The 25,961-nt window shown below is 41.0% G+C and overlaps 1 protein-coding gene across 1 annotated transcript; it reads right to left on the bottom strand.

Annotated features, from left to right (window-relative positions):
* Positions 1-19,000: 19,000 nt before the first annotated feature.
* LOC113016681 (transmembrane protein 182-like) lies at positions 19,001-25,848 on the bottom strand. Its single transcript, XM_026159691.1, has 5 exons — positions 25,563-25,848; positions 23,303-23,399; positions 23,087-23,215; positions 22,865-23,002; positions 19,001-20,857 (listed from the first exon to the last, which is right to left on the bottom strand). Exons 1-5 carry the CDS (start codon positions 25,731-25,733, stop codon positions 20,589-20,591), a joined length of 804 nt encoding a protein of 267 aa, XP_026015476.1. The 5' UTR covers positions 25,734-25,848; the 3' UTR covers positions 19,001-20,588.
* Between the last annotated feature and the right edge of the window lie 113 nt (positions 25,849-25,961).

The raw sequence follows: 25,961 nt of genomic DNA, 5'->3' as shown, positions 1-25,961 counted from the left end.
TTCCTCTCCCTCTCCGTCAGAGAGGGATTATCCTTTTCACTTAGTGCGAACGCCGCTAATTTCTCCTGCCAGGTTCAACTCCCAGAATGCACCAGGGAGACTGGCTGTCTATGCTTCTTTTCTTCCTTTCTCTTCTCTCCTCGTTGCCATCTCTCTGTCTTTTACTCCTTCTATCCACACCTGGCTCCATGACTTGTTTTATCTCTCTGCTGGTGGGAACACAAACCCCAGTGTTTCTTTCACCTCATCCTCTTCTTTGATGGTGTTTTACAAATTCACTTGGCAGACTACGGCACCGTATTCCTGGGACTCAAGGCTTCACGCGTGTGCCTAAAAACAAGATTAAAGGTGCATACTTCTCATAAAACAGGTGTTGTCAGCATCTAACAGGTTGAATTTTCTTTTCTTTTTCCCTTTTTTTCACATGATGCAACAGCAGGGTTTTGTATTCAGTATCGATGTGACTGAGCCGAGGCTTTTGTTCACAGAAGCGTTCACTCATTTTACTTCTCTAAAGGTAAGGAGGTGACAGGTTAAATGAAAGTAATCTATGTTTTAAAGCTGCATTAGCCAAGAAAGTATACCTTTCCCTGAACATACTTACTAAATATATATATATATAATAATCACATTTTAACTAAATAAAATATCTGGAGACTAAGTCCCCATATGCAGCTCACAACATTTACTACTGTAAAACACGTTTGGTTTAGGCAAGGGTGCAGCAAGGGTCCACAGTTAGTTACACTATCCTCAGATGGGCCCACCTGCCTACTCAGGTAAGAAGAATGCCCTGTATGTGTTGTTTCTGAGCACACAGTTCTTTGGACAAAAGACAAGGACTTACAGTAATGTCCAACTACTGGACAGATCTGATTTAAAGCTATTCAGGTGTATGAGTATAGTGAGGTATCCTCAAGCCCCAGGAGTCTGGATTGCCAATGAGGTACCAGATGGGCCTCTACAGCCTGTGTGCCTGGGGCTTTGGTTTGTTTCTAACATCCAGACTGTGTTGTGGTCTCACCCGGACAACGCACCTGGAGTTAATTCTTGGCAATCAACGGAGGGTATTTATGGCCAGCTTCCCTTTCACCTCACCGCCAGTTCGTCAACCCACCTAAGCTGGTAACAGGCTCAAACTCCAGCTCAAGATCCAAGTTCTTGTATGCTTGCCTTGTTTTCCTTGCTCCTAGCTCCATCAGTCCACTACACCACGACACCACTACTAAGAGTCACCTTTTGGACTCTGGTTACAAACCCCCAAAAGATTTTCAGCTGCATTCCAGGGAGTATTACCTAGCACACTAACCTGCCTGCCCTCCTGCCACCACCACCCACGCAGAGTTCTGGAAATCTCAGGTCAGACCTTCTTAACACTCCTCTGCCAGTCACTCGGACCTCTGCCTCCCCCTCCAAGCCTCAGTGTCCTCCTGTCCAAGTGAGCCACTCCATCTCAGTATTCACTAGAATCTCTGGTCCAACCCATTCACCCACTAACACCTGTTCTCTCTCTCTCTGCACGCCGCGAGCACCATGCAACCAGTCACCGCTTATGTAATGTACCTCGGGCTGCCACGCTAGAATTCTCTACCTTATATTGTATTGTGTATCAAGTCAAGTTTCTAGGTTTTGTATTATATTATGTGTCATGTAACGCCAAAGTTCTAGGTTTGGTTCTCCTTGTCTGCTCTGTGTCGTTGTAAATAAAAGCTTCTTAGTTCAACTGTTCTGCCTCCGCACTTCATCCTGCACTCGAGTCCAGTTCTGGTACAGGCCTCTGGCCCCCAGTCTAAATCATACATGTTCGTTAAATATTGGTAGAACATCTCAGAGGTAGCAGTTTCCAAGTCTCAGATTACGTTTTAGAGCCTGGTAGTTTTAGGACTGGTCCTACACTGCTATCCCACACTCCAATCACTAACCAGGTGAGCATCCAAGACTGTAGCATGGCACAGCTGCTAATGGTTAACTCTTTCCTGACCCATCTGCCTATGCTGTCTCTGTGTTGGGTGTCAGATGATGGGCAGCATCTGATCTATAGTTTCCATCCTTCTGATGTGATTTAATCTGCTGGTTTACAAAAATATACACACAATTTTATAGTTATTCTACATTTTCCTAAATATGAATCCTAAAGAACAGTAAATGTGCAACATTTGTGATTACACACACTTTATAATTGCAAATCAAACTGACCCATTTACCTCAGATACCCTTCTATATCTCGTTCAGGATTGCATGCGCTGATCTTTCCAGACAGTAGAAACAAATGACTAATACACGTGTTTTGTTTGAATATATCCAACTGTTGACATGTAGTACTACTCCTCAGGTCCACCAGTCTGCAGATCGAAGCATCCTTGGGTAAGATACCGAACCCGAAGTTGCCCTTGAAGCATCCATCAAAGTGTGAATATACAGTGCCAGTCCATTTAAATACATACTTTTCCAATCAGTCTAATGGACATCATTTAAGAGATCATACTAGATGGCTTGTACTGCATGCATTCACCTAGCAAGTTGGTCTAGCCAAACAGATTGAGAAACTCTGCACTAACACCTCTAAAGCAATCAAATTAACACATTACATGATGTTAATTTAACTTTTAAAAGGTGTTAAAACTGATTAACCTGGATCATGGTGACTAGCTCTGTCTTCTCCAGTCTTTCTGTCAAGTTAAACTGCTGGTTGTGAGATTAAATGTCATTTTTTCCTAATTTAGCCCACGTAACATTTTAATTATTGTCATTTTTTCTGTAATTATTGCTGTAAGTAAATTTTCACTTTAACCCTCCAGAGTAATTCAAACAGCAGAGATTATATCTGACCAAACCAAATATCCCATCAACCTGAAGGCACTGTGGGGAAATTACATTACTGCTTTGGAAACCAGGGACACGCCATCCATCTTACCCCAACCATATGCAAGTCTCCCAGTTGGTATGTATATGAGTGGGCTGATTTGGTCTTCTCACACATACAGGCTCTGCCATATATAGTTAATCATAAAAAAAAACCCAGTGTGCATGCTCACAGTATCAGGTTTATGCCTTTTCGTCACCTGTATTTGTATCCTCTGTGTGTTTACTCAGCACATCATGTTAGTCTCTCACCTCTGGCTAATTCTCACACCCTGCTGATGAATTCCATAGCGGTGCACGCCGGGTTGTAAATCGCATAAGCCAGAGAATAAATACAGGCAGTTTCATGGTTTTCATGCTCGCTCAGCAAGTTTTATTTGAAAGCAAAAGCCATGGTGAACACATGCAGGAAAAATAGATTTGAAAACCCTCACAGAGCACGTGGTAGTCTTTTGTGCTGTTACTTGACCTGGAATTTTAGATTTTGTCTGCCATCAAAGTGGGAAAAGATGTTGTTGCTTTACCACCCAATCACATTTGACCTAAAAGATATGATTTGATGAAAGTTCATTCCTCAAGGGCATCCAGCCAGAATGCAAAGAAAACAGCCGTCAGTGATTTTGCAGTGGGTTAATTTTCCTTTAAATCATCAACAGTAGCTTAACTTAACAAAGGAAGACTCACATGGGCTGCTAAACTGTGAAAGAGAAAACAGGGTTGTCTTTGAGTCATTAACTTAGAAGGGTAAAAAGTTTTTTTTTTAGAAAATCAGAAGAATAAAGGAAACTCACCTTAGCTGCAGTTCTTATATAATGTGCTCCAGGTGAGTTCAGTTAAGGGACAAAGAAACCCAGGAACCAGTCAGCGATGAGAAAACCTTGAAACAAATTGAGGTAAAGATCGTGAGCTGCGGGAGAGCGAGTAAAGGGTTAATAAAAGTAAGAATTTTTACTATATTAAACTTAAAAAATTAAAAGAAAATAAAGAAAGTTGGAGCGATGTAATCTGCTTTTCTATTTTAATCTAGAAGTTTCAAAATTTAGGAAAACAAAAAATAATAATAAAAACGTTGGCCAACATCTGTATAGGATTAGGGTTATATCGCCCACCTGTTGTTTGGATATGCTCTTGACATTTTTTATTTTTTTCTTAGTTTTCATGGAGACAAATTAATGTGAACAAAAAACTATCCCTGCTTTATAAAATACACGTGTAACCTAATAGGATTTATCCTAATCTTTGACACCAATTGGATATAAAACTTCAACTATGTGTCAAAAAATGTTATTTTGGTAAATAAGTCTGTGGTCCATGAATAAAAATGAAGTGACTGTTTGAAAAAAGTTAATCTGCTCATATAGCAAAAGTCATACATATCATCTTTTTATCAATAATGATATGCAATAACTAACAACATAAAATGCAGATTTAATGCAGACTCTCCTTTATGAGTTTGCAAATTTATGAAAGGAAAAACACAAAAAGAAAGGAGTTTATTGCATTACAAGAACTAACCTTTAAATGTCAGATGAAATAAGACCTCACTGTAACAACAGACACTACTGATGTAAACAAATACAGTCCAGTAAATTTAATCCAAGACAAGCAGGAAAATGATTACTTTTAAACTTTAGGGGTAACAGAAAGTATGCACATTTTCAAATGTGTATCAGCTTTCCAGAAAGGACCAGATATTGGCAGCAAAAGAAAAGTTAACTAACTTTCCTGTGGCTAAGCGTTGTTGCTTTTGCCATTGTTAGCTGCTGTTAGCCTCCGCTAGCTGTTAGCTGGCATTAGTCAAACCTTCTTTGAAGTGGACATAACATTATTACTCATACTGTAAGCAAATAAACTGGTATACAATCAGAGAATGTAATCAATTTTTTTACCAGAGGGAAAGTGTGATTTATTTATTTTTTTCGGACAGTTAACATTAGCTTGCCTAATGCTAGCTTATAATCATCAATAATCATCAATTGTTGTCGGCTCTTGTCAGCTGTCTGGAGGCCATGTCTAATCAACTAAAAATAAGTAATAACTCTTGTATGTATTGTTAATTGTTTACTTACAAGTTCATGAGAGTGTATCAATGGGTTGAAAAATATAATTACATACTATTCTCTGTATATTTATAAGTACAGTATAATTTCTTTTGTTGAATAATGTAAAAAAAAATTGACTGCACTTTTAAAGAGTGTTCCTGTTTGAGAAATAAAATTATCTGCAATTATGTGACTCTAATTAACTGATGTAAGGTTTATTCCTGAGTCAAAATGGTCCTTTGCGGCTTACTATGCACTGCATGGACTAAAGGCTTTAAGTCTTTGTTACTTAACAGATGTCTATGGGTGTTTATTTTAACCTTACCTTATTGTTATTTGATGAAGAAATTTTATTTTAGATCTGAGTGAATTTAATTACATTAAAGCTAAAATTGGTTTAAAAATATTTTGATGAAGGTTGTAGTTGTTTGGAAGAAACTCCTTGTTTTTATATCATAGGTTTTATAATTAACCTATGAAAAGTCCACATAAACATTTTAGTGACTTCATTTGTGATGTAAAATCAAGGGATTTTTTTTCTTTCAAAGTTTTACATCAGATAACAACAAATTTAACATTTTCTTTAATCTGTCTTACCCCTGACTCCCACCTACCACCTCAAAAACCTTCCACTACCCACCCCACCTCACCCCGTCTCTTTGTAAACCTCAGTACGTGACGGTATTCTGCCGTTATCCCGTCTCCCTGGCTCACCGCGGTGGCTGCTGCTGCTGAGCTGTTTGTTTAGGAATCTGGGCCCGAAAATTGTATTCCATCGACCATGCTCGCTATCAACACACAATTATCTGGGTTAATCATGTGGAACTGTGGCAAATTCACCTGGGGCTCAGGAACTAATGACATTCGCGTCTGGCCCTGCTTTAGTGAAATGGCCCCAGCACCTGCAGCAGGAACACGGAGATTGCCAAAGAAAATTTGGTCTCATTTCGTCGTCCTCTACGCCACCCCCCGCTCCCACCGATCCAAACCCACCCCCCCTCTCACCTTTTCTGCCTCCCTTCCCCCTTTCCAATCTCTCTGCCTCTCTCCCCATTTCTTCTGCCTTGAATTTGTTAATCCTTCAGGTTTCCTCCTCTGCACCTCTTTTTTTTTGTTTCTCCTGCACCTTCTTCTCCGGTCAAGAGAGGGACAAACAGAATCCCCAAGTCCCGCGCAACCAATCGCGATGGCGAGGCAAACGTCAGTCTTCACGCCTCTTGTGTAATCACTATACTTTTCCGGCTTCGCTACCTGCGTAACACCTGAACAGTAGATGGTGGAAAGTGAGGAGGTGATACAGAAGATGATATGTCGTGATTTTGGTTCCGGACAGACAGCGACTTGCGTTCGCGCTGTATAATTAAGAAAGTGATTGAGTGCAGTCAGCAGGGTGTTGATGCTCTTTCTCCATCACACTTTCTCCCCCTCGCTCTCTTTGTCTTTCTATCACACACACTCAATCATACACACCACGGAGTCATTTCCACCAACTTAGAGGAAGTAGAGGAACTCAATGCTCGTAATTATACATCAATACAAACATATGTTTCCCAATCACAGATGCCATCCATGTGTGAAATGGGTGTCACACTGTTGGAGGTCTCATTATTTGTGAAGTGTGCGCCTCAATACTTTGGATACCACCCACACTGGTCACAGTGACTGTTATATACCTCCTCCGATCATCTCAAACAGGGCTTTTGCATGCCGAGCATACTGTACGTCAGATTGTGTTTCCAGAAATCCTTATTTGATACGAGGTACGAAACAAATCCTTCCTCTCTCGGGGAAAGCTGTGGTCAGTATAGTTCCACCGTAGATGAGGTGTTAGCTGGGTTTTATTTGCACCTTATGCACTCTTCAGTTGTTTTTTGGCAAGAAATAAATGACTACTGTTGTGTTGCACAGAGCTCGCGTCACTGCCCATTGCAGTCATGTTTTAAGGCCTGACTCAAAAATGCAATCCCTTCGGTTTTAACGAGGTTCCAGATTCAACCGTTAGTGGCATTCATTCATTAAAATCCCAGAGGGTATGGGCAAAACTACAATTACTGTGTCTAAAAGTGAGGTCCCTGCCATTTCTTTATATACTAAGCATGTCTTTAATACAACTCATTTACACACAGGAAGCCTTGAGTATTGTCCACGGCAAGATATAATATAGTCACGGCCCCACTCGAGGTGCCATTAAATGCTTCAGGTGTTATACAAACAAATTACCACACAGGTCATGAATAATGGAGTTCTGGTGTGAAAGCTGTTAAAAGATCTGGGGCCCGTTCTTCGTACGTCGCTTACTACATCCAAGATCAAATGACACATCCAAGATCAAATCATCGCGCTAACCGTGAGCTCGCTAATCCGGTTCCCCGAACACACCTGCTGTTGACGATTACTACAGCTGGACGCAGGAATGTGACATCACTGGGTGTCGTAAAAGGGGCTACGCATCGATAGTAGAAACATTGATCGGCAACCCGCTGATTGGTCGGCGAAAATGTCGAAGGGGCGCGCTCGGTATTTTCCGGCAGCAGAGCAAGAACTCATGAGTGAGGGATTTCAGGAGTTTCAGAGTTTAATTAAAACGCAAGAGAACACTGCAAAGGCTGCAAAAGCAAGGAGAGAGGGCTGGCAGAAAGTTGCTGACAAATCAAACTCGTAGGTAATTTAATAATAATAATAATAATGGATTGGATTTATATAGCGCTTTCCAAGGCACCCAAAGCGCTTTACAATACCACTATTCATTCACTCCCACATTCACACACTGGTGGAGGCAGCTACGGTTGTAGCCAGGCTGCCATATCGTGCCATCGGCCCCTCTGGCCAACACCAGTAGGCGTAGATCTATCATATGACACTATATTGTCCAATATCATATGGCATTATATTATATTATAATATGTTATATTATATCCCCTTTCACATTAGAGCCACAACAGGACCCACAAGAACATGGGAACAAGTAAAAGTGGAATACAGGAGTATTCTACAGAATGGTAATATTTATCTCTTAGATTGCTTTTCGTCTCTTGGCAAGGTAATACTGGCCTGTAATACTCTGTTAGTTTGTTCATAACAGCAACCAAGAAAAGGGCAGAGGAAAAAAAGACAGGTGGTGGTCCTGCACCCCCTCGTCAACAAGTTGGTTAAGTAAATAATATCCTCACGGGAATATCGATATCTCTCAATGAGCACACTGTCTCGCTGAGCTAAAGGATCCTGTCTATCCCGCAATATACGCTGAATTCTGAGGACTCTCCTTATCAATCTTGCACCTTCCGCAATGGGTGGCTCGCGTATACGGACAGGACATGGCTGCGACAGGCTTCCCAAATCCACCTTCGCTTTTATAGCCGTGGTCTCTCATCTTGATTACACGAAGTAATTTACAATTACTACTCTGAAATATGAATTACATCTGTAATAATCACATACATGTAATAGAATGTTAATAGTTCATTTCCCTTTTTTAGGAAATGACCTGTATGTATCTGTGTGACATCAATAAAAGGATCAAGTGCTGCATTATCTTTAGTTACATTGATAATATTTATTTATGGTGAAACAGTGGAAAAATATCGCTGTTGCTTTCGTATAAATGAAGCGGACATACCTGCGTGGCCGCGATCTAATCCTGTTTACATAAAGTAAACCTGCTCGGGAGCAGGTTTACGCTTACGGCTCTGTTGCTATGACAGCAAGTCCCGGATGAGCTTCGGGGAACCGATTGATCCAGGATCACGCGAAATCGTCAACAATCTAATCCGGCTAACCTACTTAGCGAGGTACGAAGAACGGGCCCCTGATCTCAGTTGGTGTTTGGCCTTCACCTGAAAACTTGGTACCGTTCCCATTGGAGTGAAGAGTCAAACACTTTGTTTGAAAAATCTTAAGCTGCAGTCAAACCAACCAAGAGCTTAGCTTTCAAACATGGTTACCCCTGTGAAACATAGCCTGAGACTTCTCTGTATCACAGTCAACCCTGTCCCAGCTTCTGTCTGCACCATCTCTGCTGAAGAGTGTGATAAGTTCCTAAGATCATTTATTGAAAAGCTAGAAAACATGAAGCAGCTTCCAGGGGCCTTTAGCTAGGCCTCCTTTCCTACTTACCTCTATCCCTAAGGACACTTCAGGGCCAAGCGCAGCAGTGGGTGACCAAGAGGAAAGGGACGAGGAAGAAAATGAGGAGGGACTCAGCCATCTACAAGAGGTGGGCAAAGGGATGAGCTGGTAGACCTCATCAGAGATGACATGAGACAGCAAAGGGAAGCTGAGGGCAGCGCAGGAGAGCAGTGAAAGGATTACAGTTTTTCTTAACGCGTATGAATGAGTGACCTCTTCCAGGAACTGTTTGTTTAAACTTCCATAGTTTAAAGAAACAGGAATTCTCTGGCAGTGTTGCTGGATCTGATGGAATGGAGTACAATAGAATAGCCTTTTATTGTCATTTCATATGTACAACAAAAGTGTGGACAACAAAAATGTGGAAGTTACTGAAGCAAGATATGTCTTCTGTTTGGTGAGTGGAGCTTCACACAGGGTGGTCTGCAGAGAGTGCTTTGGGATGCTGCTTCCCACTGTCTGCTGAATCGACCATTAACAGGGTTATTTAGAAATATGCAAACATTGAAGGTACAAAATGCTACTGCTATAGTTTAGTACTTGTAACAGTTTAAATCAAAGCATTATTCAGATTCTTACGCTTAAGTTAAACATATTAATAAGTGTAAATTAGCTTTTTTCATCAACTCAAAAATGAGAGCCTGTTATCAGCTTTGTGACATTTTTCCAGCCACTCTATGCACACAGACAAGCTAAAAGGTCAAATATATTAAAAAATTAGAAAATGTTCTACTGTATTTTAAATCTGAGAGATATTTAGTTTACATAGCTATTAAGTAAATGGGTACATTTGATCTCTGGTCATTGAGTTGCTGAAATTACCTGTAAAACTAGTTAAACTTAACATGTAATATCTAAAAGCTTGTAGATGAAACTAAATTATTTTACTGGGACATGGTTATCTCTCAGCCTGAGATGCAAATCACGTCGGTGACGAAGGTACAGAAGCTCTGGTTGCATTTTTACACCTTACAGCTGTGTGTTTCAGGCTGTCACTGTTGCTAGTTGATTGAAGATACGCTGAGGTAAGGCCAGGAATAGCTGGTTACGCAAATCTGTTCAATTTCACAACCGCTCACGTCCGGCCTTTGTGGTTTTCGAAGACCCGGGTAGGTCAGGTCTTTCAAAGGATGTAGCCCCTGAATTTGGACACTGCAGTGGAGAGGGCTCAGTTATGCAACGTGCAGGGTGTCTTGAATCTGTGCAGGGTCTGTGCATGAGTATCTAGGTAATAGTTAGCTAACCATTTGACCTTGATCTCACTGTTAGCGCCCAAGGTCAAAGTAAACCATTTAGGTCACGAACAGAGCTTTACAACAAACTTTTTTATTTTTTCAATACGACACCTTACATCACATCACAATGACACCAAAGCAGGCCATCGTCACCATATTGTAATAAAAACACAATAAAACATCAAAGTTTTAGTGTCGCCTGTCCTTTGGGGGGAGTTGGGCTCTCTATACACTCTTGTTTATAGAACTTGTGTCACTTTAAAGTTATTCTGGTGAGTTTTTCTCTCTTCAACAGAAAGGCACTAACAATTTTTTCCACGTCTGTACATGATTCACAAACAGCATTTGCTGGACTCATTGTTTTCCCCAGTTTTATAAAATCGCTGTCTGCACTTGTGCACGGATGTGTCTGCACACAGAAATATATTCAGGGATTGTGCGGCTAATTGAAAAATGTTCACCAAAAATAATCAAATTTAAAGCTTAAGTCTGCATTCGAGCCCACATAAGCGGCAACAAGAGGAAACACACACACACGCTCAGAAACTCAGGGAGCTCGTCTTGTTGCTCTGGAGTCCGTGACACGGTTTAACCGTCTCACAGGATCCATAAAACGCCCCCGAAGGCTTCATATAATCTCCCCTTTTTTCCTGCTTAATAGGAGATAATACAAGTGCGCACCCCGATGAATCAATATGCAACAGCAGCTTTAGTTTGTTAATTAATACCAGTGTCGGAAATAGATTTGTGATTTGGCAGGGCAGGTCTGATATGACTCTGGTCTCCCCTCTCTCCCTCACCCTGTTCTACTCTGCATCCACATCCCATTGAACTAATCTCATTCTTTTTTTTCTTCTTTTTTTTCAATAGCGCTAATTCTTTGACTAAAGCCTGTTATCTCATTAAAGGCCCCGCGATGGGATTCGATGGCATCCTGACATCTGTATTCATTCCCCTCGAAATTAGTCCTGACACAAATTTAATGAAAAAACACTCCGAACAGTGGAGATTAGACGGCATGCCAAGCATCACAGAATAGATTGGGGAGGAAAAAAAATCATCTGCTTAGTTTTGGTGACATTTTTGGAAGGATGGATTAGCGCTGGTCTTAAATAAGAGACTGTTTTTTGACTTAGGTCTGCTGGGTCTACCTGTTCATGGCTCGTTTTGTGCTTTTTACACCTAATCTATAAGTCGGATTGAGACTTGGAGGGATGTGGTGATGTTCCTGATGGTCTTCAGAGGTAACTTGAGCTTTCTATAGTAAGAAAGAGTGAGTCAAGACAAAAAGGAGCTCCCCTGGTACTCAGTAGATAAACCTAATGCTCAACAAAACCAGAGGTTGCACGGCAAGTGGATTCCCTTCCTATTCCCAGTTGGCTACCACCTTACGTTGCACCTCCTCCTCTTCGTCTCCAGCTCCTCCCTTGTTCCACCCCCGCCCCTCGTCAGTCGCGGCACTGATAATTCTCTCTGTTTGCTAAAAACCAGAGATGAAAGCGTTCACGGATGAAAGAAACTTGGATTTAATCTTTCTCGCCGTCTTCTGCTCCCTCTTCCAGTGCACAGAGCTGATCGCTTTCTTTGGAAAAGGGTGAGGGAACGAGGGAGAGGCGAAGAGAGAGGGGAGGCAGAATAAGTGGGAACAAGGGGGAGAAAACATGGACAAGTAGGTAAAGCCTATTTGGAGCCAAGAGGCACGGCTGTGGGTGCTAGTTCAATAGAAGCATTTTGCCTCTCCAAATGTACACACACTGACCTGATGAAATAGCGGCCTGGAGAGGCCACAGATAAAGAAAAGCCATCATTTCCTCCTGTGCCTCATTTGGCCCTCACCACGATAAGGCTCAGGGATATCTATAGTCACAAGGTAAGAGGCCTGTCATAAAGAAGAGATAAAGGGAGTGCAAAACAGACTGTGGGGAGCTGAGGGAAGACGGGCAGAGAGGAAGAAGGGGGGTACAGTGTGCACAGGCTGCAGGAGGGATATTCACCCAATATATGAAATGAGATGGAATTAACTGCTCAAAGTCAATCCACCTGTCACCTGGTCAGTTGTACTCAAGGATCTGAGCTTGGAAAAATAAAATCCACGGACCCCACAGAGGGCTATGTGTAGTTCTTCTTTGCGTTACATAATTGTACTCAGTGTTTACGTTTGCAGTGTAAGTCCACACACTTTGCTACTTCAGCTTTTATGGGAACAGACCTGCTGCTAAAACCATAGTTTAGCCTGGCACAGGGGTGTGAAACCTAAGGCCCGGGGGCCAGAATCAGCCTGGCAAAGACTCCAATCTGCCCTCTGAACGTTTAACTGTATTTTTGCAAGCTTTACAGCATGACAGTCATGACTTTCTTATTTCTTCTTTTTATGCATATTTGTCACACCTACATGTAATTACAAAAGTAATTACCAGCTGCGCTTTAGAGCAGTTGGCCCATATACGATTCCAAACAGACTCGTGAAAAAAACCACGTGTGTTTTGTCTTCTTAATGCAGGAAGGCACTATAGCTGTGCAAAGGTCTGCACGGGCTAGCAACTAGTCGTAAAAAGAACGCCAGTTCTCCTTTTTCTCACACTGCACCTTCTTCCTGTATTTATGTTTGTCGCTCCCGCCCCAGACACACCTGGCCAATGAGCAGACTGAATGTTCTCACATGGTTTGTAGTGACGCATTTTGGTTCACTTGGATTTTTTCTCTGTGCAAAAACAAACCAAACCAATGGAAAAAAGCTACAAATTTACAAATTCATCAACTGATGAATGAACAGAGTAAACAACCTACAGGTGGGAAAACACCCTAAAATTGAGGTGTAATTCAGGAAACACAGAAAAGAAAACCACTCTGTTCATGGTATGTAATAAATATAACACCGGTGTAATTCCCAGAGTTCCTGGGTAACATCTCCATTTCTCATTGGATCAAATCTCAAAGTCTAGGTGATTTTTGTCCTGATAATATGTCGTTGTATGGGTCCACTGTGTGTCAACAATTTAATGTTGGATGTTACCCCCCATTAGTCGTACAGCCGTTTATCCGGTGGACAAGGTTGCTGGAAGATTTTGCAATGCAGCTGCAAAGCTGTGAGAATTTCCTCACTGTACCCAGAGACTTGGGGAATACAGCACCAGGCCACAGACCTCATTATCCACCACTGACTTGCCTGAATAAATGAAATGGAGGGCAGAAAAAGGGAAAAAAAAATCTGAAAGGTAAGGTGAGACACTGAAAGCACAGATGTAAGAAAAAGAATCACCTGTGACTCAAAAGAAAAGATCAAGATAAAAATATAAAAGGGAGGTAGAGAAGCTTTTCTTCTTTGCCCTTACACCTGCACACCATATTCTGTCATCACAGGAGTTATTAAACCATTTTCTTCTTTCCCATAATTGCTCATTTAGATCATTGCCTGCAGTAATTTGACTGAATGTGAAGTGTCTGGTAAAGGTTACACAACTTCTGGTTGTATTCGCAAATTAAATTTTCAATATTTCTTTTGTAATCGGAGCTTTAAGGCCACGCAGAATGACACATCTGAGCCCAGATGCTATCCTTTTTTTTTAGATTTAAATGTTGATTTGCTATAAAAGCGCATCACTAGCCCGAGGCCGCCAGCTTCCTCTCCCAGGAGCGGTGCACGGCGGTGGTGTGTGGGGGTGTTGGATTTTATAACCTGCAGCTCCCCAGCCCACCATCGCCAGCCAGTGCAAAGAGAGCCCATATGGAAGCTGAGCGTGGCTCCGGCCAGCTCGGGCTCATATGTATGGAAAACATGAAGTCTGGAGAGGGAAGTCACATGGGGTCGTGCTAGTCAGAGAGGCAGCCCGAGGTCCTGGTGCAGGTTAGAAGGTCTTGGTTCGGGAGACGAGGCTAATTTCTTCTACTTGGCTGAGCAAAGGCCTGAATAATTGCGCCCCCTGGGTTGGCCTCTGGGTAATGTGGAGGTAGAGCAGAGTGTACCAACGTGCAAAGCAAACAGGGGGAGGTTCGGGGAAGGCGGGGGATCAGACGAAAGGCCGTGTCCTGCTTTTAAAGGATGCTCATTATATTTGTTATGTTGTGAAAGCAGCAAAAGAAAAAAAAAACTCTATACTTCATTATTTCAGCTTCTCACTGCAGAGGGTGCTTGATTCAGTGGCATTATATACATACATTAACCCAAGCCTGCCTTTTTGATCATTGGCACTGTATTCGAGCATCATCAGAAACAAAACCACATGCCAAGATGTTATTTTAGTCTCTCAGGACTAAAAATAGGACTTGCTCCTATTTTTTTAATGTTATCCACAACCCTACAAAATCTAGTCACTGATATCTTATGCTAACTTAATCTTCGGAATCGGGATTAAAAGGCCATGAAGAATCTGGAAAAATGCAATGTGACAGTATTTTCGAGGCCTGGAGAAGTTTTGGAAAAACCTAAGATAAAACATGAGGTTCAGATAAACTAAAGTGAAAAAACGCTTGTCAGATTTAATAAGAGCTGCATCAGTTTGAACCACCAAACTCAGATATCTGGAAGAATTAGCAGAGGATGGTTTCTATCCATTGACCTCTGGGTTATGAACCCACCCCAGATGGGACTCAAACCCACAATCCCTGGCCTAGGAGGCCAGTGCCTTATCTTTTAGGCCACTGGGGCTGCACATCATGTGTCATATATATCAACCATCATATATATCACATATATGTGGCGTGGTTGTTGCTCTGAGTATTTCAGAAACTGCTGATCTGCTGGGATTTTCCCACACAACCAATCCAACAGGGTATCTTTTGCATGTGGTGAAACAGGAGTTTCTCTTCAGCTGACAAATCTGCAGCAACTGTGTAATGCTATCATGTCAACATGGACCAACATGGACCAAAATCTCTCAGGAATGTTTCTAGCAACTTGTTGAAGAACTAAAGGAGATCAGAAGGGAAAAAGGGATGCAGCCCAGTACTAGAAATGGCGTTACCAGTGAGTGCATATAGAGACAACTTGCGTTAACGAGAGAAAGCTGGCTATCTAAAAGCCCTAGCAGAGGATGGTTTCAACCTCTGGGTTATGGGCCCAGCACGCTTCCGCTGCGCCACTGCTGGAAATCACCTCAGATGGGACTCGAACCCATGATCCCTGGTTTAGGAGGCCAGTGCCTTATCCATTAGGCCAGCGGTCCCCAACATTTTTTGCACCACGGACCGGTTTATGCCCAACAATATTTTCACGGACCAGCCTTTAAGGTGTCGCGGATAAATACAAGAAATAAAACTAGTACCGGTACCAAAAAAAAGAAGATTTATTCATAACACACGTGAAAAGACCCAGGAAAACCGAGCTAAAGATAACAAAATAACGCTGAAAACCGATAAAAACCCTGAAAACCATACATTTCACACCTGAGCCTCAACTGTCGCGGCCCGGTACCAAACGACTCATGGACCGGTACCGGTCTGAGGCCCGGGGGTTGGGGACCGCTGCATTAGGCCACTGGGCATACATAGCTAACCGGTTTAAATCATCTCAGACTTCTTGACCATGACACTGAGTTCATTGTACTGAAATGGCCTCCACAACGAGACAAATCTGCAGCACGTGTGTGATGCTAACATCTCAACATGGACCAAAATTTCCAGCACCTTGTTGTTGAATCTGCAATGAAGAAATTAAGCAGCTCTTTAATTAGAAGGGCTCCAACCCAGCAAAGGTGTACCTAATGAAGTTGCTGGTTGGTGCATCACGTGAACTCTGATAATGGTAATGTAAGCAGGGCTAGCATAGCTAACTTTAGGCTATTGCTGGTATAAGGGCTTTGGTTTTGCAGCTAAATCTCTTCCTGTTAAAATGGAGTTTTTCCTTCCCACTGTCGCCAAGTGCTTGCTCATAGGGGGTCGTTTGATGTCTCCTTATTTTGTCTAGCAATCAAAGTTGCTTGATTGCTGGAGTTTTCTCTCTATTATTGCAGTGTCGTTACCTTATAATATAAAGTGCCCTGAGGCGACTATATAAAGGTAAATTTCTGATGTATTCATTGAGTTTAGAGAGACCTTTCCTAGAAACCACAGAGGTTAATAAAAATATAAAGGAACATGAATGGGAGGACAAAAGGGACTGGTTAAGGGGCACTTTAATGGTTGATGTGTTGGTCATAAAGATTTTTACAGGGGCTTGGGGCATGCTGACAGTTTTCTCCTAAATGATAGAAGAAAATCATCATTCCAGCAGTGGAGCTGAAAAGGGAGAAGTCAAAACAGGAAACAAAGCAGCCACCTCTCTTTGTGCCATCTAGAAAATGGCACAGAAATTGCTGGAAAATGCTGGTAAAGACTGACCTGCCCCAGCAGTTGGGATGCCAGTTTTGGCACCCTTCCATTCACAAGGACAACAGAAGCAAGAAAAAACTGCTAGTTAAAGCTGATAAATGATGGTTAATCTATCAACCTTTGCACAATCTTTCTTTATTTTTATGAAACAATGTTTTTACGAGGGTGTAAAATAAATGCCTTGGGTTGCTTTTCTTTGCGGTAAGCTCCTTTAAGCAGACAGCTCTGTCCACTGCAAAAGTGTGATGTCGCAACTTAAAGGACTCCTGGCAGTGGCGACGAGTGCATGCATGTTCCCAAAAGCACTCCTGGATCGAGTAATGAATCTGCCATAATCTCTATGACCAAGTGCTGTGACTGGATCTCCTCGCATTTATTAGAAAGTAAAGATCAACCCTGGGCTACGACGAGGAGGTGACAGAGATGTTTGGTGACAGCTGGGGGAATGAACGTGACATGCTCAGGTGTAATTATGCTCACCTAGTTCACAGCGGAGATTAAGAAGAGAAGGGACGGATAAGAGCAGGAGCGTGAGACGTGAACGAATAATGAAAGACTCGTTTTCGTCACTGTATCATCTCGAGGTCTCACTTCTGTTTGCCTTTTCCAATTATAAAAGGTGTGACTGTGGGCCTCCACCCCCTCCTCCTCCTTGTGATATAATGTTAGTAATACTTAATTTCAAGGGAAGGAAAAAATAATAATTCTTTTGTTTGTGAGAGAAAATTGAATGAGTTGACTTAATTATCACTTACAAATTTCACTCCTGCTTCCCTCCCTTAGCAAACCTAATCTGATGTGTGCACTGCGACTCTGCATTTCACTGCCATGTTGTCGGACATCATCGTAAGGAATCTACTAGGGGGATAAGAGTGATTTTAATGAGGTGATGCAACGCTTCCAAACGCTATCCTGAGCCGACTCTGCCCTCTAGTGGCTGCCAGACGTCTTTACATGAAGGCCAAAGCAGCCCTCCTATCAGAAAATGGATTATGACAGTCTAATTTATTATTATCCCCATCCCTCTGACCCAGCATTTCAGATCTTCAGCCTGATGTCCTCATGACAGGCAGCCACAGTCACACTCAATCTACTCACTGCTTCCACGCACCCTGAAGCGGCCTTCCTCTCTTCAACTTTTGTCAAACTTGATTTATCAATTATAATAAAGGCAGAGTGAGAGCGGGGAAGCATTAATCACAATGGGATCTGTTAAATAGATTAGAAAAATCATTTGCAATGACTAACTTTATCCTCACTGATGGAAGCTTTTCTGTGTTTTGGTCCTTTTGACATCGCTGTACGGTTGGAGTGACTTCCTGTCAAGCATTGCTTGCCTCTGATTTTACTCTTAAATCATACTAATCCTGATGTGATCCATCCAGATCTTTATATTTGCTAGAAATAATAATCAAGTACTAGTGAACAAGTAACCAGGTACTGGATAGAAAATCACACAGTGGAGCACTATCAGCCTCCCCAGAGCCCGGACCTCAACATTATTGAAGCAGTGTGGGATCATGTTGACAGAGAACAGAACAAAAGGCAGAAACATCCAAAGAAGAGCTTTGAATGTCCTTCAAGAAGCCTGGAGAACTATTCCTGAAGACGACTTAATGAGAGAGTTCAGACTGTGCTGAAAAATAAATATCGAATTTCAAGCTTGTTAGAATTGTACAAACTGTTTTTGCCTTATATATTGTATTTATATGTATGTTTGTACGTGTTTCAACAAATCACTGCACCTTTTCCCTGCAGAAATCTTCTTTTCAGTCTATGGAGGCATGAAGCGCTGCATTGATTTTGCACTCAGTGATCGAAGCTCCTCTAACGCCAGCACATCTCTGTATCTTTTGCAGCTTTTTGTACCAAACCTTTCCTTACAGTCACCTTCCCAAACAGCCAGCCTTTTCAGCAAGGACTTCCTAAGCTTACCCTCCGAGGATGAGTGTCATCTGGACACTTGTCACGTCAGCAATCTTCCCCATGATGCATGCTGCATGTATTTATCTAGACCGAGAGATGCACAGTATTTATAAGTCACAGAATATTCTTATAATTTTCAATACATTTGTTTAATTAAATTCTTTTAGTTATAGGTCATAAAATGGAAAAATGCTTGAAGAATTACATTATTTTTCTAATGAGTCTAGAATTTATTTCAGTTTCCTAAATAACTGTTTGAAAACATCAAGCTTTTTGAGAATATAGTTTTTTATTTAGAAGAATTATATTACTCACTGGGGGAAAAAAAGTTACTTTCTTGCGACAGAGTAAAAACTGTGGCTTTAAACTGTCAACAGATGAAATCTGAACTCTCTGGTCGTCATTTATATGCACATATGCTCGATTACTATCCGTATGCTGTGTCAATGCAATGAAATCTTTGAGTAGAAGTAGAGAAAAAACGAACCTTTACAAACAGCAAAATGCAGTAAATGTAAAGTTACAGTAGTTTATTGACTGGAGTAAAATGTCGAACATGAAACTGAACAAATATTTGAGTAAGCAAACTGATTTTAACCCCGTACGCGCCCGTTGGTACACGCCCCTACATTGGTTTCAGTTTGGTGACCGCAAAAATTCCCATCACAGGTCCGTGCAGCTTTAACCTACGAGGTCGACTCTACTTTTATGGATCACCAAGTCCCGTCATGTACATCACAGTAATGGCAAAGTCCCTTTGTTTCTGTCAAATGTCTTAAAACGAGTCTCAACAGCTCAGTTTCCAACCAGCTTTTCTTACATATTAAACTTCTCTGGACTTCCACGTAAGTCCTGCAGTTCCTCTAAATCCTACTATCTTAAGTAACACACGTTAATGACTAACAAACCTGAAAGAGCACAAGGTTTAGGCCTTTAATGTAAATGACGCTTTTTGATGTGTTGAAAATTGTCCTGTATGAACGTTGGTTTGATGCCCTCTCTTAACTTTTTATATTGTGTAATTGTATATTTTTTCAATTACAACAAAAGAATGTATCAACAATGAGGTAAACAGTAATTCAAGCACACGCGATACGATCACGTAAATTAAAACAAAAACAAAATAAATCTCTAACCAAAACGAGATCAGAGAAAAATATAATGGCATAAACCATTTGACTAGTCAATCAAATGTCACTGTATTAAAAACAAACACACAGTTATTTCTTTTTCCCCACAGCAACAACACAATCAACATTTCCACTTTAAATGAAGTGGCGGCCACCTGAAAAATGAAGCCGACATGACTCAGTGTGAGCTATACTGTTATAATGTTATGATGTAAGCAGACTGTTGTAATGCTCAACTTTACTGTAATTAAACAACAGTCCTGTTGAATGAATTTTCAAATAGGAGCTTGAAGCCTACTCAGGCAGTTGTAGCGATTAGCTTTCTTCGAGGCCTCACGAAGCTCAACATCTCTGTGTTTGTGGTCCTGATGCCTTTTGGATAACTTTAAATCAACTTATCTGATTAATAATGCAGCCTGATTTAGTTTTGGCGAATTAAATTCTGGTATTTCTTTAGTACTAATTAGCAGATATGTGCAGTTTATGAATGCAAGCTTACTAACCAAGGTAATCACTTAGCACTCCAGATATGGTCACTTCTGGCGCCATGATAACATTAGGTCTTCAAAAAGGAAAGTTCAAATGCCAATGCTTGACATCACATTGGTTATGTCCAGCTTTTATATACAGTCTATCATCTGAATGGACTGTAAACTGTATATAAAGGATGGTAACAGCATGAATATCATTGGCCAGGACTCTGTAAGCATTTCTTTAATGCTTACAGTGCTGCTACACACGAGACAACTAAAAAGACTAAAAATCACAGCATTCAGTCGATGGTACAAGACAAAATCAGATTCGTCAGGAGCCTCCTGTGACTGATTTTAAGCCACAAACATTTGTTTTTCTTCTCAAGCATCATCAGCTCCACATCCGCAACTCATCTACACACCAAGCACACGGCATTTCACTCCAGACACGTGGAGCGGTGAACTTTTGAACCAGTCGACTGTCTGTATTCACAGCTCATCTGTCGAAATCTCCGAGATTTTGTCCGTGCTGTCCAGCTCTTTACTCTCGATGCTTCGTCCGACCAGGACGAAGAGGAGGCCGGCCAGTAGGCAGAAGAAGACGGCCACCGGAGCCAGGAAGAACGAGGGGCCGTGCTGGACGCTGAGATGGAAAGACGGGCAGCGAGAGGCTTTCTGGTGGAGGGTAAACTGATCCAGAGTGTCCAGGACCTGGATCCACATCAGATACATCACCACCACGATGAACAGACACACGCCTAACAGACACACGGGAAACAGTGCAGGTCATTCAGCTTCTGATCGATATAAGATATACAGACATAATAACCAGGCTTTACAGGAGAATCAAGAATGTAATGGGAGCAAAAATGCCAGATGACATCTGCAGTTTAAATATTTCTACTCATTTTACAAAACGTCTGTTGCAGCCTTTCTCAGCTGATGTGTTTCTGTTAAATACTGTGTTGTTTGTTTTGTTTTGTCAGCGTGTCATCTACTACACTTTTGTCCTCACTCCGTGGGACACGTGTAAACCTGCAGGACAGGTTTTTACCAGTCAGTGGCACAGCAGGTCGTGTTTTACTGCCTGTTTTGACTGCTCAAAGCAAAACAATAAATCGTGCCGCTTCATAAGTACAAACAATGCAGTCATTGTGAAATGAGACTGTTTTTTCTTCAGTTTTTCCTCTGCGTAGAACAGGAAATTGGAAGCATGCATAAAAACATTTTACATGGCTCACATGTTTGCCAAAGCACGGGAAAGGCTTTCCTCCCTTCTAATTTCTAAATTTTGCGACCTTACCAATATTTTCATACTAATGTTGGCTCGTAACAAAGATTTTTTCCGATTTTTTAACTTGAGTGATCTCTGCAGAAGAGGAAAGGATGTCCTGAGACTAAAGGTATTGATGATTGGTGTTTGGGGTTAGCTGGAACCGCACACTTTCAAATTACATTCTTGAGATAAACGTTTAGCCAAGAGCTTCAGCAAACAAATACACCAAAACAGGGAAACCGTTAAATGTGCAGAAAATAAAACTCCTCAAACACAACCTCCAAACATGTTCTCATTTAAAACTGAGCTACACAGACCTGGAGGCAGTGTTAGCTAACAAATGTGAACCTCTATTAAATGTTACATTATTTCTAGTTTCAGTGATTTCTAGTTAAAATATTTTTATTTTTTGATGCTACTAAAACTAATTTAATACCACTAATACTACTAATCTTACTTTCTACATTAGTTGTAGTGTAGCTGAAAGCATTAAAATCTTTTGAAAATAAAATTGTAAAACATATTTTTCTGAACATGAACAATTTGTGTTTTATGTTTTCTTTTATTCCAAAGCCAAATCTGCACTAGAAACTTTGTGTTTAACATTCATTAATGTTTATAATGATTTTTAGAATTAAGCTACTTTACTTAAAAGGATTAAAAATAAAAGACATGTTTATGTCTTTGAAGTTGTGCAAAATTTTATTTTATTTATAAATTCTTCCGAATCAGCTAATCAAAATTATTGCACGTTATGCAGATTAAATATAATATTTTTTAACAATCCTACATTATTTATCATAGATATGAAAGTACATAAATAGATTTTTAAATTAAAACACATTTTATCCAAACAAGTAAAAAAAAGGTGTTGTTAAAAAACTGAATCTGGTCAGAAAAAGTGGCCTACAGAGGGCAGGGTTTGCCCAGCATACGATAAATTAGGATTATTTTGATCTGTCAGTCATGCAAAGATACTCAATTAGAGCAGAAGAACACAAATACGGAGGTGGATATGAGCGGTGGAAGCCACTTTAAACAACTTAATGGCTACGTTTGCTGTAGCACTCCTGGCCAGTCATAGAAATCAAAGCCAGAACACTGGCTTCACTGTGTAGTGGTTTGTAGATTCACTGGGGAAGAGAAAGGTCACTGGTTCAATTCTAGCCAGAGACCCATATTCCCTTCAGACTGTGTCAGAAAGCGCATGTGGAGTGGAAAAGATGGCAAAAGTGTACCTGCTGTGATGATCTCTAGTGAATAAGGGACCAGACAAAAATAGTTCTCCTATTTCAGAGACAGGTGGACACTGGATAAGAGGACTGTGACCAAAACTGTCATTACAAATGGAGTAAATTATACAATTTCTTCTGTTGGGGGGCAGAAATCTCACAACATACTTTAAAATGTTCTCATGATAGTCTCCTTCTGAAGAAAGCTTCTGAGGATCTGTTTGAGAAGAAGCCTCCAATTCTATATTTAGCCTTACCGCCAAGCAGCTGTAGAGCCCCGCCCACTTTATAGAGCTTGTGGTTGGTCAGTGGGCCGGCACAGATGACAACAAATCCACCGATGATGATCGCCGCCAAACCCATGACGAAGAAGATGGTCCAGCAGATCCTGAAAACTGAGGAAAACACGACAGCCAGTCAGTGCTCAGTGCTGTTTTTACAGTGACAATGTGCCGCTTGTATAACAAAGTGATGCCAACCAGTGGCCGCATTGCGTTCAACAGGCTGTCCAGGAAACTTGTGCGGCTCATCCCACAGCTCTACCGGCTTGTTAGCAGGAAAAGGGAAGAGGAAAGCGACCTCGCACACTTTTGGTAGAGGCTGGTTTGCTGAAGAGGGGGGAAAGGCAGCTGTCACAATTAAAGGTTCACTGTGTTATTTTTGCCATTTATAAAACACGTAATGAAGGTTCTCACAGATCCAAAGGTCCCATATTGAGTAATCGTGAGAAAAGGCTGTGTAGGAGCACCGCCAGAACAGACCCTCATGGAAAATGGTCACACCCTGTGAATTCTGTCGGATCAGAAAACAACATCTGATGAGAGCTGTGGAAATAAACCCTGTTTCTGACCCGTGTTTGGAGCCAATTTTAATGAATACCTCAATGAATTTTACTCCAGAGCCACTCATCTCCCAGGTTTCATTACAAGAATGTGTGGAGAACGAACAAGATCCAAATGCAGTGAGTGCTTTCTGGCAGGGAGATGTTTAAGTTATGGGATACAGCATAAGAGGCAGGTTTACTGTGTCAGGGTAACCAGAGCCTGCTACAGAAAAAGACTGGGGGTCCATCGGCTGCCAGCAAACAGACACATTTGAGGAAGTTTGCACCCAGAGACCCTCCACTGGAGCTCTTCTAGCTTACACTGAAAGAGGATCATGCTCAAAAACATCCTGATGGGATTGGCGTTTTTTTTTTTAAATTTGTGTGTCAATTTGATCTTCACAGAGTCTCAAATGAATCTAGAGTGCATGATAATCAAGTTAAAGCAGCCAAAAAGTAGAAGAAGAGAAAGAATACTGAAATTTTAAGCAATGCAAAAACTATCAGGACAAAGGACAAAAGGATATCAGTGCAAGAATAAAAGCCTGATCATCTGAATGCAGATCCATAAAAAAGTGCACATGTGCGGTCTGAAGGGAGTGGTGCAAAAGCCAACTGGGGGAATACTGCAAGTTGGCACACTGAACTTTGTGACCTCATCTTCTCTCATGTGGCCGAGATTTGATTTTCTCTGTCCATTCATTTAAGTCTCAAGTATCACCATCCAGAGACACTATATGTAAATATTCAATTTGTAGGTCTACAGCTACAAAGTGAATTTGGAGACATTTAAAGTCATAGATAACGTATCTGATGCACAATATGTCTATTTTTCAGCCCCTTCTCATGCACAGGGCCTAAAATAACATCGGTTGTTTTGCAAATGTGAAGGGTCAGTGGTGTGAAACATCACCAACTAGCCAGAAATGCAACCCATGGTACACAGTATATAGGACGTGCTGTGGGCTACTCCACAAAAATCAATTAAATTGACTGAATATATATAAAATTTGTCATCATTAAGTTAAACTTTTCTCAACTTTGAGGTGCACAATTGAAGCGATTACCAATGACAGCGAAGAACACAGTTCACATGGGTGTTACAAGGTTACCTAGGCAACAAGAGCCTGCACCCGGTCCACTAGCGGCATGACAGCAACAAAGTGATGTGTAATAAGCAGCCTGACAATGGTGATGAAGGTTACTGTGACAAAATAATGGCATCATGTAACATGTTGACACATTGGTTTGTTATACTTACCCTGTTATACTCCTATTTTAGTATTATTTTGCTCTTTCAGTCTTTTTTGTTACAAAATCATTTTATGTTTGTGTGCAGATTAGAAGTGTAACGCTGTTGCCATATAATCCAAGTACTGGCCTCTGGTCCAGTGATTTCCATGCAGTGGTAAAGGTTTGCCAGGCCCCTCAGCCCAAATCAGCTTTGGGAGAGCTAATGGAAAATCACTAGCATTGCACTAACATTTGTCAACATTTATTTCTTAAAATATAATAAAACATTATACACACTTTTGTCTTTTAAATGGCCTGAAATATGAGAAAAAATAGATTTGTGTTAAAAGATGTAACAATCTTTTGATCTTAGCCATGCAGGAGAAATCTGGCTGGTGCAATCCTATACTGAGTGTTTTTGTTGTTGTTGTTTGTTTATGTTAAACCCATAAAAAAAGGTAGCACTTTGGGCACCAAATATTTTGCATGAATAAAAAAACAAAAATTCCTGTATTCCATTAAAATACAGTTGCAGTAGCTCAAAAAAATTACATTCTTGTGTATTTTTACTTATTTCTTTTATAAATTGATGATGTTGACTCAAATTTTAGATACAAATTCACAGCATTACGCTATCATTTAAGTTTTATCTAATAAATAAACATATTTTAATGTGGAAAAATCTGCTTTTCATTTTTTTTAAATGACAAATTTTGCGTATTAACAGTTTTCCATGTTATGTTAGTCATTCAGTCTGTTTTTGTAACTTTTATATTTCAAAGCATATTCCTATTTTAAATACGCATGTTAATAAATACATCTTTACTCATAAACTACTGTTTCCCTTTCTTAAAAGGCATCACATAAATCAACTCGTCGCTCCTGCACAGTTCAAATACCTTCACGTTGCTCTTCCCGTCTCTCAGGCTGTGTTCTCCGGGGTTGCTGCAGGACTCTGCAGCCAGCAGCCAGTACTCAGTCCCACAGGAGAGAATCAGGAAGAGAAACCCTGTTGCTCCAAAGAATAGAGCAAAGAAGAGGAGCACCTTCAACCTCAGGCTGGACGACATGTTTAAATCTTTCCAGATTCCTCCGTCTCGGTGCTTCTCTTTCTTACTCTATTAGCATGTCATGTTTAAAAAGTCTGATAGACTCCTAAGAGGCTGGACATGTCGATTACGCATGACACTCTACACAGGGCTTCCCTTTTACTGCTGACCAATCGGGCACAAGAAGGTGGCTGAATTAAAATAAATGTGCACCATATGTTGGAAGGGATACAGTTACAGAGGCCAGGG

The sequence above is a fragment of the Astatotilapia calliptera genome, chromosome 23 (assembly GCF_900246225.1).
Source record: "Astatotilapia calliptera chromosome 23, fAstCal1.2, whole genome shotgun sequence".
Taxonomy (NCBI): Eukaryota; Metazoa; Chordata; class Actinopteri; order Cichliformes; family Cichlidae; genus Astatotilapia; species Astatotilapia calliptera.
Note: the sequence above shows the minus strand (reverse complement) of the source record. Positions and strands in the feature narration are given on the sequence as shown.